General features: G+C 41.5%; 1 protein-coding gene across 4 annotated transcripts in view; it reads right to left on the bottom strand.

The window, feature by feature from the left end:
* Nucleotides 1–7,051, bottom strand: part of Myo1d (myosin ID) — a 340,584-nt gene extending 333,533 nt beyond the window's left edge. For 2 of the 4 annotated variants that reach the window (XM_063249624.1, XM_063249625.1), the window contains exon 1: nt 6,707–7,049. In XM_063249624.1, coding sequence (XP_063105694.1) covers nt 6,707–6,801 — 95 coding nt within the window. In that variant the 5' untranslated portion in view covers nt 6,802–7,049. Of the gene's footprint in view, nt 1–6,706 lie in introns of all 4 variants that reach the window. The other 2 variants (XM_063249626.1, XM_003469616.5) reach the window with 2 other exon arrangements.
* Between the last annotated feature and the right edge of the window lie 6,335 nt (nt 7,052–13,386).

Genomic DNA, 13,386 nt, shown 5'->3' with positions numbered 1-13,386 from the left:
GTAGCATGACAAAAAGCCAAAAGTAGGTTCTCTTCGCAGCCATTCATTTGTGCCTTTCGTCCCATTCCAAAGGCCTGGATCTAATTTTGCATTCATAATTTATAATCATTTCTTAAAGATGATGGTCCCCAATAATACTAAGCTTCAAATACCACAAAATCTGGATTCCCCCTGTGTTCAAAGCTATCTGTCTTGAGGATCTCACAGGAGAGGAAGAAGGCGTGCAGATAATGACAACAGAATATGATACATTCTCTAACAGTGCCCATATATCCTGCAAGCATAAAATAAAATTAACCAAGTCCTGGAGGACTGGTCTTGGATGAGTAAGAGTGTGACAGGCAGAGAATGAGGGCAGAGATGAGGGGAGGAAGAGGACATTGTAGGGAGTGAGAACTGCCTGGGCCAGTGATTTTTCTACATTTGACAAAGTCTGTAGGTATTTTATTTGTTGTAAATGAGAGGAAAAAGGTGTCACTGGCACTTGATGGGGTAGATGTCAGGGAGGCTGCTTGAATACCTTCAAAGTATTGGACAGCCCCCACAACAAAGCATCATCCAGCCCAAAATATTAAGAGTGAAGTTGAGATCCTTACTATAAGCAAAAGAATAACAGATGTGTCAGATTAAAAATATTAAGTGTGCTAGGGATGTAGCTCAGTGGTGCAGCATTTGCCTAACATGCAAGGGGCTGTGGATTCATGTTCAGCACCACAAAATAAAACAAACAAAAAACTGAAAAGCAAGCTGGGCATAGTGCCGCACACCTGTAATCCCAGCACTTAGGAAGCCAAGGCAGGAGGATTGCTGTGAGTTTAAGGCCAGCCTGGGCCACATAGGTCGTTCAAGACCAGCCTGGACAAAACAATGATACCCTGTCTCAAAAAAGGAAAAAAAAAAAAATTACACAGCTTTGACAAACAGGGTTTCAAATGGCAACTCTTGTAAAAGAGAAAACCAGTAAGAGAAGATGTGCAATTAAATTACTAAGAAGTCAGAATATAAGGCTGTGTAGATGCCTTATCCTTAAAACAGGAAGCAACTTCCATCGTTCTATGAAATGAAAAACACATCTCTCAGAGACTTAGCGCAAGTCTTTAGCTCAAGTCCACTCTTATGCATTCCTCCTTCCATGCAAATAGTTACATGAAGACTAGATAAGTGATCCATGCAGCTGCCTGGCAAGACTCTCAATCAGAGCGCAAAGCTACAGTAATGCCAGAAGATCTCAAGAACAAAAATGGCCCAAGCAAAAGGAAGAGGAACCAAGTCAACCATGGAAGTGGCCACAAAGAAAGCAGAACATGGTTCACTGCTATAGTCAGAGCTTCAAGTGATTATCAGAGTCATAGGAACGAACCACTCCTGATCATAAAGGCAGGAGGTATTTGAACAGGAATGTTACTCCAGGGCACAGATGCTTAAGAAACAGAATGCAGAATTCACTACCACCACTGCTACTACCTGAGAGAGAGAAAAAGAGAGGGAGACAGACAGACAGACAGACAGATGGGAAATGGAGAAAAAGGAAAGGAGGAGAAAAAGGAGAGAGACAGAATCAGAGGTCAACTCTTCAGTAAGAGACTTCTTGAAGAAGGTAGCCCTCAAGATATTAGAAGAGTCTGTGATAAGAGCAAGAAATACAGATTGAAATTTTTCAGATATGCTAACTCACATTGACCCATACCACCCCTTCATCTTACTCCACCCACACCCACAGAGGCACACCTACAGAGAAAGCAGGTGTGCCATACAGCTCACCCCGTAGGACTATTAAAGACTATCTTATCTTTTAAGATCGTAATAGGAAGGAGAAAATTAACGTAAAGTGTAACAGATGCTTAAAAAATCAAGCTTTTACTCCAAGAAGGAAAAGAAAAGCCAGAAAAGTAGCAAAACAAGGAGATAATTCTTCTGCTTTTGTTTTTGTGGTGTCAGGGATCAAATCCAGGGTCTTATGCATCTAAGCAATTACTATACTCTCAGCCTTGAAAAGACCATTCCAAGCAGCAATCCATAAAAGCTTTATAAAAATTAACTGAAATATTCCTTCTTTATCTCCATCTACAAAAATTATCATAAAGGAATATACTATGTGCCCAGCATTGTGCTAGTTACTACTGTTGAGACAATTAAAAATTCAGTAAGTAAAATTTCAGTAAAAATTAAGAAGCTCTTGAGGGCAGGCATGGTAGCGCACACCTAAAATTCCAGCACTTGGGAGGCTGAAGCAGGAGGATCATTGCAAGTTCCAGGTCAGCCTGGACTATACAGTGAGTTCAAGGGCAGGCTGAACTACATAGTAAGACTCTTGACTCAGAGAATAAAAAATAAAAAATAAAAAAATAAAAGAGAAAGTGAGAGAAACCACTGAAGCAACTGCATCCTTAAGTGCTTTGCTGTATGTTACAGTATGCAAGTGAAGGAATCAGGCCATGCAAAAGAGCCAGGTGAAGGCAGAGGTTAGGACATTCCAGACAGGGGAGTGACAGCAGTACCTAAAGTGTAAAAAGGGCAGGCACGATCACGTGCATACATGGGAATTTCAATCACATAGACATAGCCATTCACAGATGAAACACAGTTCATTTCATCTATATTCTGTCTCAAATACGTGTTCGGCATGGCACAAGCCACTGCTGTTCCAGGAGATGAAAACAAACGCTTGAACATTATCTCATAGCCCCTAACCTGCAGTGATGGATTCTGGTCAGGTGAGACCAATAAAGTGAAATATCCATGGGATTCAGCCACAGTTCAGACAGCCACACTAAGTAGCCTTGAGGGATGGCATAGTGAAATAAAATTCAAAGAGTCAAGGAAAGGATTGTTTCATCTCTGGATCAGGATTTATTGCTGGAAAAGATGGTATGGTACTGGTATTTATGAGCCAAAGAAAATTAACTACTCTAACTTATAAGAAAATCATGAACAATGACTGATCTACACAGTGAGAACTACACTTAATTCTCAGAGCTATGAAGTACAGTCAGGTTTGAGATACAGATAGATACACATATCTGAACACCCAGAATCTTGACTGACATGATGACAGGGTATAAAGGCAGACCTAGAAACCTGGGTATTGGCCAAGAATCTTGCTAATGAGAACTGGTGATTCCTCCCACAGACTCCTAAAACCACCTCCTTCCCCTCCAGACAACTTGGCTTATTCACTGTAACCCAAACAGAGTCGGCTTTCATGCCCCTGCTCATGCTACTTTATCTACCTGGAATGTTCTCCACCCACATGTCCACCTAGACAAGTGTGTACTACCCCATCCTTGGGGACTCAGTTTCTTCTGTATATGGTGCCTCTGACTCAATCTATGGCACCTCGTCCTCTTCTGAACTTTTTGAACAATTAGTTTATATGAGTACTTGGCAAATAATTGCCTAAGCTCTCTATAAAGCTTATCTTTTCTGTTGATTTCTTGACCTATTCTCAAAAGCAATAAAAATTTTCATGTTCTCTCTGTTTCACTACATGCCACCTCTTTAAAAGATAAGCAGCATACTTGATTCAATTGTTTAGCTCTACCTGCTGCAGCCTCTAGAGTAACATAGAATTTTGAGTAACATAGAATTGCATGAGTTCTGTTTCACATGCCACCTTGAGTAACATAGAATTTTCCCTCTTGTGCACAAGAGTTAAGTTAGGTTCATCTTAGGAATCCAAAGACAAACATGACACATGACATTTAGAGGCTGTGCAACCAATGAATGTGAAATACAAAAAAAAAAAAAAAAAAAAAGAAAAACAAAACAAACACAAAACATTGCCTCATGTGCTCAAAGCACTGGGTTTGATTCCCTAGCACTGCCAAAATACACACAACATTAACAACTTTAAAAAGCCAAAGAGATTTAATTTTGTTACAAAGGAATATAGTTCTGCAAACTAACGTAACTCTAAAACATCAATTTGGAAAATGTTTGCAAAGTTCTGGCTAAGCCATGTATTTGCTAGAGGTCACCTATGAAGGCTGAAATGAATGGCTCCATATTTGACTCTTACTACAGTGTCTTATATGCAGTTCGTATTTAATAAGTGTACTTAATGTCAACTAAAATGATAAGCCAAGAGTAACTAAATTACAAGGGCATTTCTCAAAGTATATAGCTTCTTTTCTGGGGGAGAGGAGTGGAATTTCTTAAATAATTTTAAATAGGGCAGGGGATTTAGCTCAGTGGCAAAGCGCTTGCCTTGCAAGTGCAAGGTCCTGAGTCCAATCCCTGGTAACAAAAATAGTAATAATAATAATAGTAATAGTAATTTTAAACAATCTATGAAATTACTGTTTAATTTACCTCTTTATCTGTTTTCTGTGCACTTGGGAAAACTATGGGCACCTGGGAAAACTTTAAACACCATTGCTAATAAGTATTTGGCAGACACTAACCTTTGGTGTTATGTGTATTAACTAACCATCAGGACAACTCAATTATATAGATAAGATCAAGGCACAGATTTGAGTAACTTGGACTTCTGTATCTGCTGGTTCCTCATCCTCATATCAACTGAGGATGAAAAATATTTGGGGAAAAAAAATACACCCGAGATGAAGATATAGAAACTTTTTCTCATCACTATTCCCTAAGTAATATACAGTATGACTACCTACACAGGGTTTATATTATATTACATATTATAAGTAACCTAGAGATATATAATATTTAATATATGTAAAATATGCATAGGTTATTTGCAAATACAGCAACGTTTCTTATCTGAAATTTCACTTACTGCAGTTTGTTATCTGTGATCAACAAGAAGAGTGAGTACCATACAATATTTTGAGAAAGACCACATTTGTATAACTTTTATTACACTATATTGTCATAATGGTTCCACTTTGTTTTTCTTATTGTGCCCAATTTATAAATTCAACTGTATCACAACATAGCATAGAGACTATACTCATAAGTGAAATAAATCAGACTCACATGTGTAAACATGTTTTATCTCCCTAGTGTGAGAAGCTGAATGAAATATATATATATATATATATATATACACACACACACACACACACACACACACATATACATACACACATATAAAAGAGAGTTAAGATAGTTATACTACTAATTTCTCTTAATTCATTGAAAAGGAAGGTTTGTGCTAATATTGTTTGGACAATTAATACAGGTATCTTGTCCTCTGAGTAACTGACTTAAAGATACACTACACGATGTATTAACCATTGTTATTCTTTAATTATCATGTTGTGAAATTTTGAGTTTTTCTCTTTTAAAAAAAGAAAACACAAAGCATTAACAGAATTCAGTATTATATGAAGTTTTAGGATAAGTGGGGGGGGGGGGTCTTAGAGTACATCCCCTGCAGAAATGAACAGAGTGCTGTAACACATCCTTTTAGGTAAGGAATGGCAGCAGCATCAGATTTTAAACTTCGCAGCAAGTTCTAGCAGCAACTGCCTGATCAACAATTTGGATACTACTATGCAACACTCTAGTCAGAAAGACATTGTGCAGCTTTGAAGCTGCCTACCTTTGGAAATCTTGGAACCACAGAATGAGCACTAAAGAAAAGCTGAGAGAGGCACCTTATTTTACACATGTGGAAACTGAGGTCCAACCAGCCAGGTGTAGAACTCATGTGTGCAGTCTTGCTCAGATACATACCAAAGCCTGATCAAGAAAAGACGAAGGCTCTGTGTGCTTTGCAATTTCAAAGATTAACCTAGTGATTTTTTAATTCTCAAATTAGAGTTGACAGGAGTAACTAATATTGAGATGTGGAGTTAGTGAAGCATCCAAACCTAGATTATGATTTTCACTTTATGAATTTAAACAGTAATGTTAGGCTATAAATTTTACAAGAAATGAGGCAAAGCTTCCAGGAACTTCCCCCACAATAGCTATTTTGAAACCCCATTTATTGTCATCTTTTAAAAGTCACACTGCTTTAAAGCTGTATACTCTATCAACAACGAAATAATCACACGTAGATTTATAAAACAAATTTTCCTGGAAGCCCGTTTCAGGGCGTTAAGTTGTGACTACATTCTCAAGGATGTCAGTAACACAAGGACTCCTCCATAACTCCCTGAAAAAACTGAAACCATGAATGCCTTGTCAAATTCAGACAGTTTATCTTGGCACTGGCAAGCATAGCAGTCTCTTCGATGTCTGGAAACGTGTCTAATTAGGTTTCGCTAGTAACTAAAAAAATAGCCGGTGTCCCGGAACAGACAGGCAGCTCAGGGATCACTCCAGAGCATCCTGAATGACAGGATGGAACAAAGCCAGGAAAAAAAGAAGAAAGCGAGCAAGAAAAGCAGCAAATAAGAAACGGAGGAGATTGCCAGGCCCTCTCCAAAACAACTCTGCAGTCTTCCTCGCGGCTATCGCGGACACCACGGCTCCATCCGAAGTTTTGCTTTTCCTCACTTTGTTTCCATGAAGTCACTGGCCCCGCCCACACCTCTCACCTGGAGCAGGGCAGGCTGGAGCGCAGCCCCCCAGCACCTCCAGCTCCGCAAGTCCCTCACGTCCCCACGCCGGACAACGCCCGAGCACAAATCGCACCTTCAGGAAAAAGCAGCCCTCGACCCCCGCACGTCCCTTAACCCCAACAGTGCACCTCAGAAAAGGCAACCCCAGAGCCCCGCAGAGCCCTGACACCCCGAATCCGGCCGCACCTCGGCAGCGCCCCTGCCCGCCGCCGCTCCGCCCTCACCTGAGTTTGAGGTTGGCCATGAACTCGGGCATGGAGACGGTGTCCATCAACACGAAGTCCGCCTTGCCGAACTCCAGGCTCTCCTGCTCCGCCATGGCGCCGGCGCGCGGGCAGCGGGCTCAGGTGGGCGCAGCGGGCTCAGGTGGTCGCGCTCGGGCCGCGGGGGCTGGGCTGGGGCCGCGGCGAGCTCGGGCGGGGCCGCGCCGCGGGGCTGAGGAAGCGGGAAAGGGGCGCGGACGCGACAGAGGACACCCCGCCGCTCCTCAGCGAGCTCTGGGCCGGCGCGGCTCTGGGCGCGCGTACCCAGCGTTTCCGCTCCTCCCGCAGCCGAGACCCAGATGGAGACGGCGGCGGCTGGTCCCGCCTCTAGTCGTGAAGCCCCGGCCCCGCCCCTCCCCGCCTCCCTGGCTCCGCCCCCCGGAGGAGCCCGGCCCAGCCGCGCCACCAGCCACCGCCTCCTCACCTGGGCGGCGCGCACGCGCGGGACGAGGGCGCGCATCTTGCAGGCGGCAGCGACTGGGCAGCAGCGCCCCCTACAGACAGACTCTGGGATATCGAGCGGTTGAGCGTTGGAGCTATATAAGACGCTAGGTGGAATCAGTTTTCTAAAACAGCTGTCTTCTGCCTGAGACCCACAAAGTCACAGATGTAGTTTGTAGAGTTTTGGCGAGTGTTATTCACTGTAATTCTGTCACCTTGCGTCCAAGCGCTCTCTCTCGTGTGCTCACGCACCACCCATCCCTGAAGTGATTGTTCAAGCTAACATTTTAAGAACACGGAATATGCCCAGAGCTAAATTCTAAATGCCTTACAGGGAGCCGGGCGGGGCGGCTCAAGCCTGTAATCCCAGCCCTGGAGAGGTTGAGGCAGGAGGATGTTGTGAGTTCGAGACTAGCGTGGGCTATAAAGTGAGCTCAAGGCCAGCCTGAACTGCATGGCGAGACCCCATCTCAAAAAGACAAAATAAATAAATAAATGCCTTATAGAACTCGTGGCATAGTTAGGAGTGGAAAAGCTGCAGCTTCATGCAGGTCTTTTGCCTTGAGTGCCAGTGGCCTGCCCAGTTCCCAGTTGTCCATTTTCTTCTCTACTCATCTGAGTGTGCATCAGACTTTACCTTATGTTTTTAAGTTTTTAGTATACAGATGCACCATCTCTCTGGGATTATTGCAGACCATGTTTTAAACTTCTTGGTATTCCTCCTTGGCATCTGCCAAACAAAGACATAACATTATAGTGCCTTGTGCACATAAATATGAAATTCATCCTGGTCCCATGGAATGCAATGAGTTGTAAGTGGTTTCCAAATCATAGATTCATTGAGTGCTTGGAAAATTCTTGTACAACATAGAATGCATTTTCCAATGAAAATGCAAGGGACATTCTAAGGCATCTCCTCTTCTCCAGTCCTGTGTTCCCATTAGGACCATCTTCTGCTACAAAATCTGCTAGGAAATCTAGAGGCCTCCAAGAACCTGGCTGGGCTTCAGTTCTGTGGCTGAATTTGAGATGAGTAAACTATACTGAAAGACCTTACTGAAGGCCTGTTTCACCAGCCAGCAACCCACACTTGCCAAGAGAGAAGAAAGTGGCTTGATCACCTCGTAGAGAACTCTTTTGCCATGGGAAAAGTTTCCCAGGCGCTGGCACAGACAGAGCTATCCAGGATGCAGTCTGGCTACCGTTAGCAGCTTTCTTTCTATAGAAGACACCTGCTGGATCACAGTCCTCATGGTGGAATAAGATCTCTGGGCGACACACTTTCCAGGTAGGCCTGTCCTGTGTTTGAGTCACTTGTGTGAGTTGGGCTGTGGTTAAACAGGCAATTGTACAGTGTGTCTGCATTCTTAAAATGTTCATGATGCTGTGCTTTGACATATATAAGTAGAACTGAATCTCAAAAACAAAAAAAAAAAAAAAAAAGAAAAGAAAGAAAACTCAAAACTCTGTGCATTTTGGAGTAACCAGGGAAGACACTCCAAAGCCCACTGGTAATTGGATATGTGTATTCCCTGAGTTCTGAGATTATTGGAAATCAGGACAAAATCCCAGGAATCAGGAAAAGAAACATCAAAGTCTGCAGAGGATGAAAGAAATACAAAAATTGTCTGGAGGTAGGAAGTCTAGTGGGTGACTATGTGGTGTCCAAATGGCCAAAATAAGAAAATTTTATTATCATCAGTATCTTGTACAGGAAATCAAAAAATACAAAACATTGGGGCTGGGGATTTAGCTCAGTGGCATAAGCGCCTGCAAGTGTGCGGTCGTGTGTTCGATCCCTGGTACCGATAAAAAACCAAACAAACAAACAAAAAAACAAAAAAACATGGGCAATAATATATACAAAAGGTGTTTTATTAACTATGTATAAACCAAAATTAATATAAATTCAAGCATTGAGACCAATGAGTCTTTTTTGATGAATTTCAGTCTGTCCAATGAGGCTCACCATTGACTTATACTTTGAGCTTCTAGTTAACTTTTGTATGTTGTTTTGGTTGTACGGTATCAAGGAAATTTGGATTTGCATGATTTAGCAGTAATTCCTTATTCATATAGTTTCAGCCTTTTTTAAGGTCAGTGCAACCCTATTCATCAGTGACACATCGTCAGAATTCAAATATACATGCAGAAACAGGACAAGAGGCTAAATACTAAGGCCTGTATTCAAGCAAAGTAAAGTAGAGCAGTTTGGCCCATTTTAAATCTCCCTCATGGTAAAATTTGAATAGAAATATATTTGGATATGTAAGCTTTTGTTGCAGTTTAAAATACAGTGTCCAGGCACAGCAATCCTAAGTCATTGGGAAAGGGAAAGGAGTAGGGCTGCAAATTTGAAGCCAGCTGAGGCTTCATAGTGAGACCCTGTCTCAAAATAAGTAAATAAATAATAACAATTAAAATTAATGCGCTATAAGTAAAAGTTTACATCATCAGTAATGACACTAACATTACAAGCTTCCTGATAATGATCTTCTAAAAAAAGACACAATATTGCTGTCTTGCTAAAAATATATAAACTGAGTCTAATAATGAAGGAACATTGAATATACCTATGGTAAGAGGCATCTTACAAAGTAACTAATTTATACTCTTCAAAAACATCTCAGAGGGCCAAGGATTTGGCTCAGTGGCATAAGCACCTGTCTGGCAAGTGCGAGGTCGTTAGTTCAATCCCTGGTACCAAAAAACAAAACCAAAATCTCAGAATATAAAAAACAAAGAGGCTGATGTACTGGCCCAAATTAAAGGAAACCAAAGAGTCAGGCATGGTAGCACATGCGTGTAATCCCAGCACTTAGGAGGCTGGGGCAGGAGGATTGCTGTGAGTTTGAGGCCAGCCTGGACTACATAGTTAGATCCTGCCTCAGCCACTTCCTCCACCCCCAAAAAAGAAGACCACCTAGACATCACAGCTAAAGGCAATGTGTGATCTTGGACTGGGAAACCAGATGTGAAGGATATTACCAAGACAATTGATAATACAAATAGACTATATAGTATAATGGCAACGTTAGTTTTCCTAAATTCAATCATTGTACTGTAAGAGAATATCCTTGTTCTTAGCAGCAGATAGATGTCTGCTAAATTACTTAGGTGATGTACTGGTTAAGATTTCTGGTTGCTGGGACCAAATACCCAACACCCACAACCTAAAGGAGGAAATGGTGTATTTGGCTTATAGTTTAAGGGATTTAGTCCATGGTAGGCAGACTCCAACCAAGAAACATTATGGTAAAACAAGAAGCTGGGTTCATAGTCAGTGAGAAACAGTTCAAGAAGGGGCCAGAAACTAGAGATAGTACCCAAAGTATGTCTCCATGACCCACCCATACACACCTAGAAGAGTGCTTTACCAATCCCTTAAGTGGCTCCCATGCCAGTCAAGTCAAAAATTAAGCTTGACCATCACAAGAGAAAGCACTATGGTGTCCAAACTTTTGGCAAACATAACAATTATTATTATGATAAGATAAAGAATAGGAGGTGGAGATATATTTATATAGAAATAGATAGAGGTATAAAACAAAGATTAACAGTTGATAAAATGTGTTGGGGGATTCTTTACACTGTTTTTAAAACTTTTATGTAAATTTGAGACCATTTGGAAATATAAAGTTAAAATAAAAAAAATTTAGAAGTGCTCTAAAATTTTAAAAGTTTATCTGGAAAATATCAAATGACATTCAATAATGAAAGTGATGTCAGAAGTCTGCAGATCTTCCAGAACTGAAGAACCTGAAGATACTTTGAAAACCCAGTCTGGGATGTCTGTTAGTGCTGCCTGGCATTGATATGCTAGGAGGTTATGAACACTGACAGGCAATTCTAACGGCAAAAGTAGTTGAATGTTTACCTTAGTTGACAAATATATCCATGTGCTCCACAGGGAATCCATCCCATTCTCAGCCTGAAATTCTCTTCCCTGCTCCACCCCTTGCTCCTATGGCCTGGCTCACTTCTGCTCATCTCTTAGCTGCCAGCTTCAGCACCATTTCCTTCAAGAGGCCTTCTGTGATCTCCCCAACAGAGCTGGCTATCACCCCTCTACCCCTCAGTATCTAACAAGGACTACCCTGGTAGAGCACCAGGGCCCTTGAGCCTGTTTGTCCATCTCTCTTACTAGTTTTTACGGGCCTTAAGAACTAGAATCCCAGGCTGTTCTTTTAGGTAACTCTGGTGCTTAGCAGCACGGCATCTAGGATTTGAAGCTTTTCATAAACATTTGCTTGATAAGTGAATGTGGAATGCTCTGTGAAATTATGAGTCACGTAATGTGGGGTTATAAATACACTCCCTTGAAAGATTTTCTACATGAAAATCAATCAGCATATGTAGCATTTTCCTTACTCCCAACTTTTGCCCTGGAAGCAGATCTCAAGGCTGTGTTTACTTTTCCTTCTGGACCAAGTCTGCGCACTGTGTTCATTCTGATCAAAATCTGCTCTTCTGAAAACCCCTCTGTAGTGGCCAGCTAGTGCAGAGGGTCTGTTCCAGGTTATCAGTGAGTATCAGCTCTACATTTTCCACTGTGAGTGTTTGTCCAGCTTGCTTCTGGGCTGCCCACCCTCCCTAATTTCTCCCTTCACTAGAGCTCTGAGGAACATGACCTTTTAGCATGAGTCTATGCAAACAAAACAGGAAGGCTAGCAGGAAAAAGCAAAAACAACAAAAAAAAACCTCCCAGCATATTCAAATGGCATTTTATAAATTTAGTTATAAACTCAAATTGTTATAGTAGAGAAGAAAAAGGCAAATTTGCATTGCAAATTAACTTCATAAACTACTCATAACTGTACTACTGAATGATTTGAAACACTTTTCTTAGGAAATATCCAAAATAACTTTTTCCTTTTTAATGGGTAATAAAGGAATTGAACTAGTAATAATACATTAAAGGTAGCATATATACTGTCTGTGGTCTCTGAAACCTAAAATTTTAAAGTAAAAATAGACCATCTCTAATGCCATTGATGACTGCTTATAAGTCACGCTGAAAGTTTAGAAAGTGAATTTAAGTGTTCAGTGTCTCATTTCTGGCTCTTAAAGACGGAGCCCCAGCTAAACCAATTGCTTAGATTTGTTTCCAAGTCCTAGGGATTCCTCCTCCCCACTGCCTATGGTCCATCTGTGCTTATTTATTTGTGACAGTGGAGAGTTGGTGTGCAGTCTTTCTTTGGCTTTTTGGAATGACCGATGCCCCAGACAAAGTTCTTTTTAACTAATCATACTAAGTCCAGAGGAACTTGAAAGGTGTCAGGTGAAGAGGGAGAGACATACTAAGAGGAAGAGACAAAAGGAGCTGCCCCTCAAGCCTTTCCGGGTGGGGGAATAGGTGAATGGTAACAAGATGATAGTTATCAATTTTTAGGTTTCATCATCCTTTGGTGGAGAAGTAAGAACTTTCTTTCCAAGACAACTCTACCAAGCAAATATGCTAACAATTTGACACAGATCCCCCCAAGAATAGACCTTTGTATAGGCCCCAAAATTAGAACCTCTGAGCTAAGAGAAAGAGCATGCTGTGCACCCTAACCACTGGGAAACGGAGTTGAGCAGATCATCACCATCGGTATGCTGTGAGTCACCAGGCAGGAACTGTTCGGATAACTCATCCCTCTGTATGCACAAAGGAGCCACAGATGTAAGGCCACAGGAAAGATGGAGTCAGAAAGTGGAGGCAGCCATATAGGCTGGAATGGCCTCCGGAACTACTCCTGATTGTGATGATGTTCTGGCTACAAACATTTCCCTGGAATGCACCCTCTTTCCTAACTGCAGAAATGATTATTTCACTGGGTTGGAGCTGGAGACTCCCTAGGACAGAGGCCATAGCCCTTAAGTGATGCCTGGAATACATATTTTTTGACTCAAAGGGATGAGTTAATTAGCAAATTAATTATTTAATAAATAGATTCATGTAGGTGTATTATATTTTAAGGGCCCCAATCTAGGCAATCACTAAATCTGAAGCTATTGTGGCCACTAAAACTAGTTTTAGGGCTAGAAAATTTGAGAGTGCCATAGAAGCCCATAAGAGTGAAAACAAAAAGGTATTTTATGGTTGGTTCATGCATTGATAATGCCTTAAGGCCAGATGTATCAAGCTTTAAAGTTTATGAGTCACTTAGGGATCCAGTCAAAATGCACATTTTGATTTGCAGGTCTGGGACCTGAGA

This window comes from Cavia porcellus, unplaced genomic scaffold (assembly GCF_034190915.1).
Source record: "Cavia porcellus strain 051 isolate PalLab524CR breed Dunkin Hartley unplaced genomic scaffold, mCavPor4.1 scaffold_6, whole genome shotgun sequence".
In the NCBI taxonomy this organism is placed as follows: Eukaryota; Metazoa; Chordata; class Mammalia; order Rodentia; family Caviidae; genus Cavia; species Cavia porcellus.
Note: the sequence above shows the minus strand (reverse complement) of the source record. Positions and strands in the feature narration are given on the sequence as shown.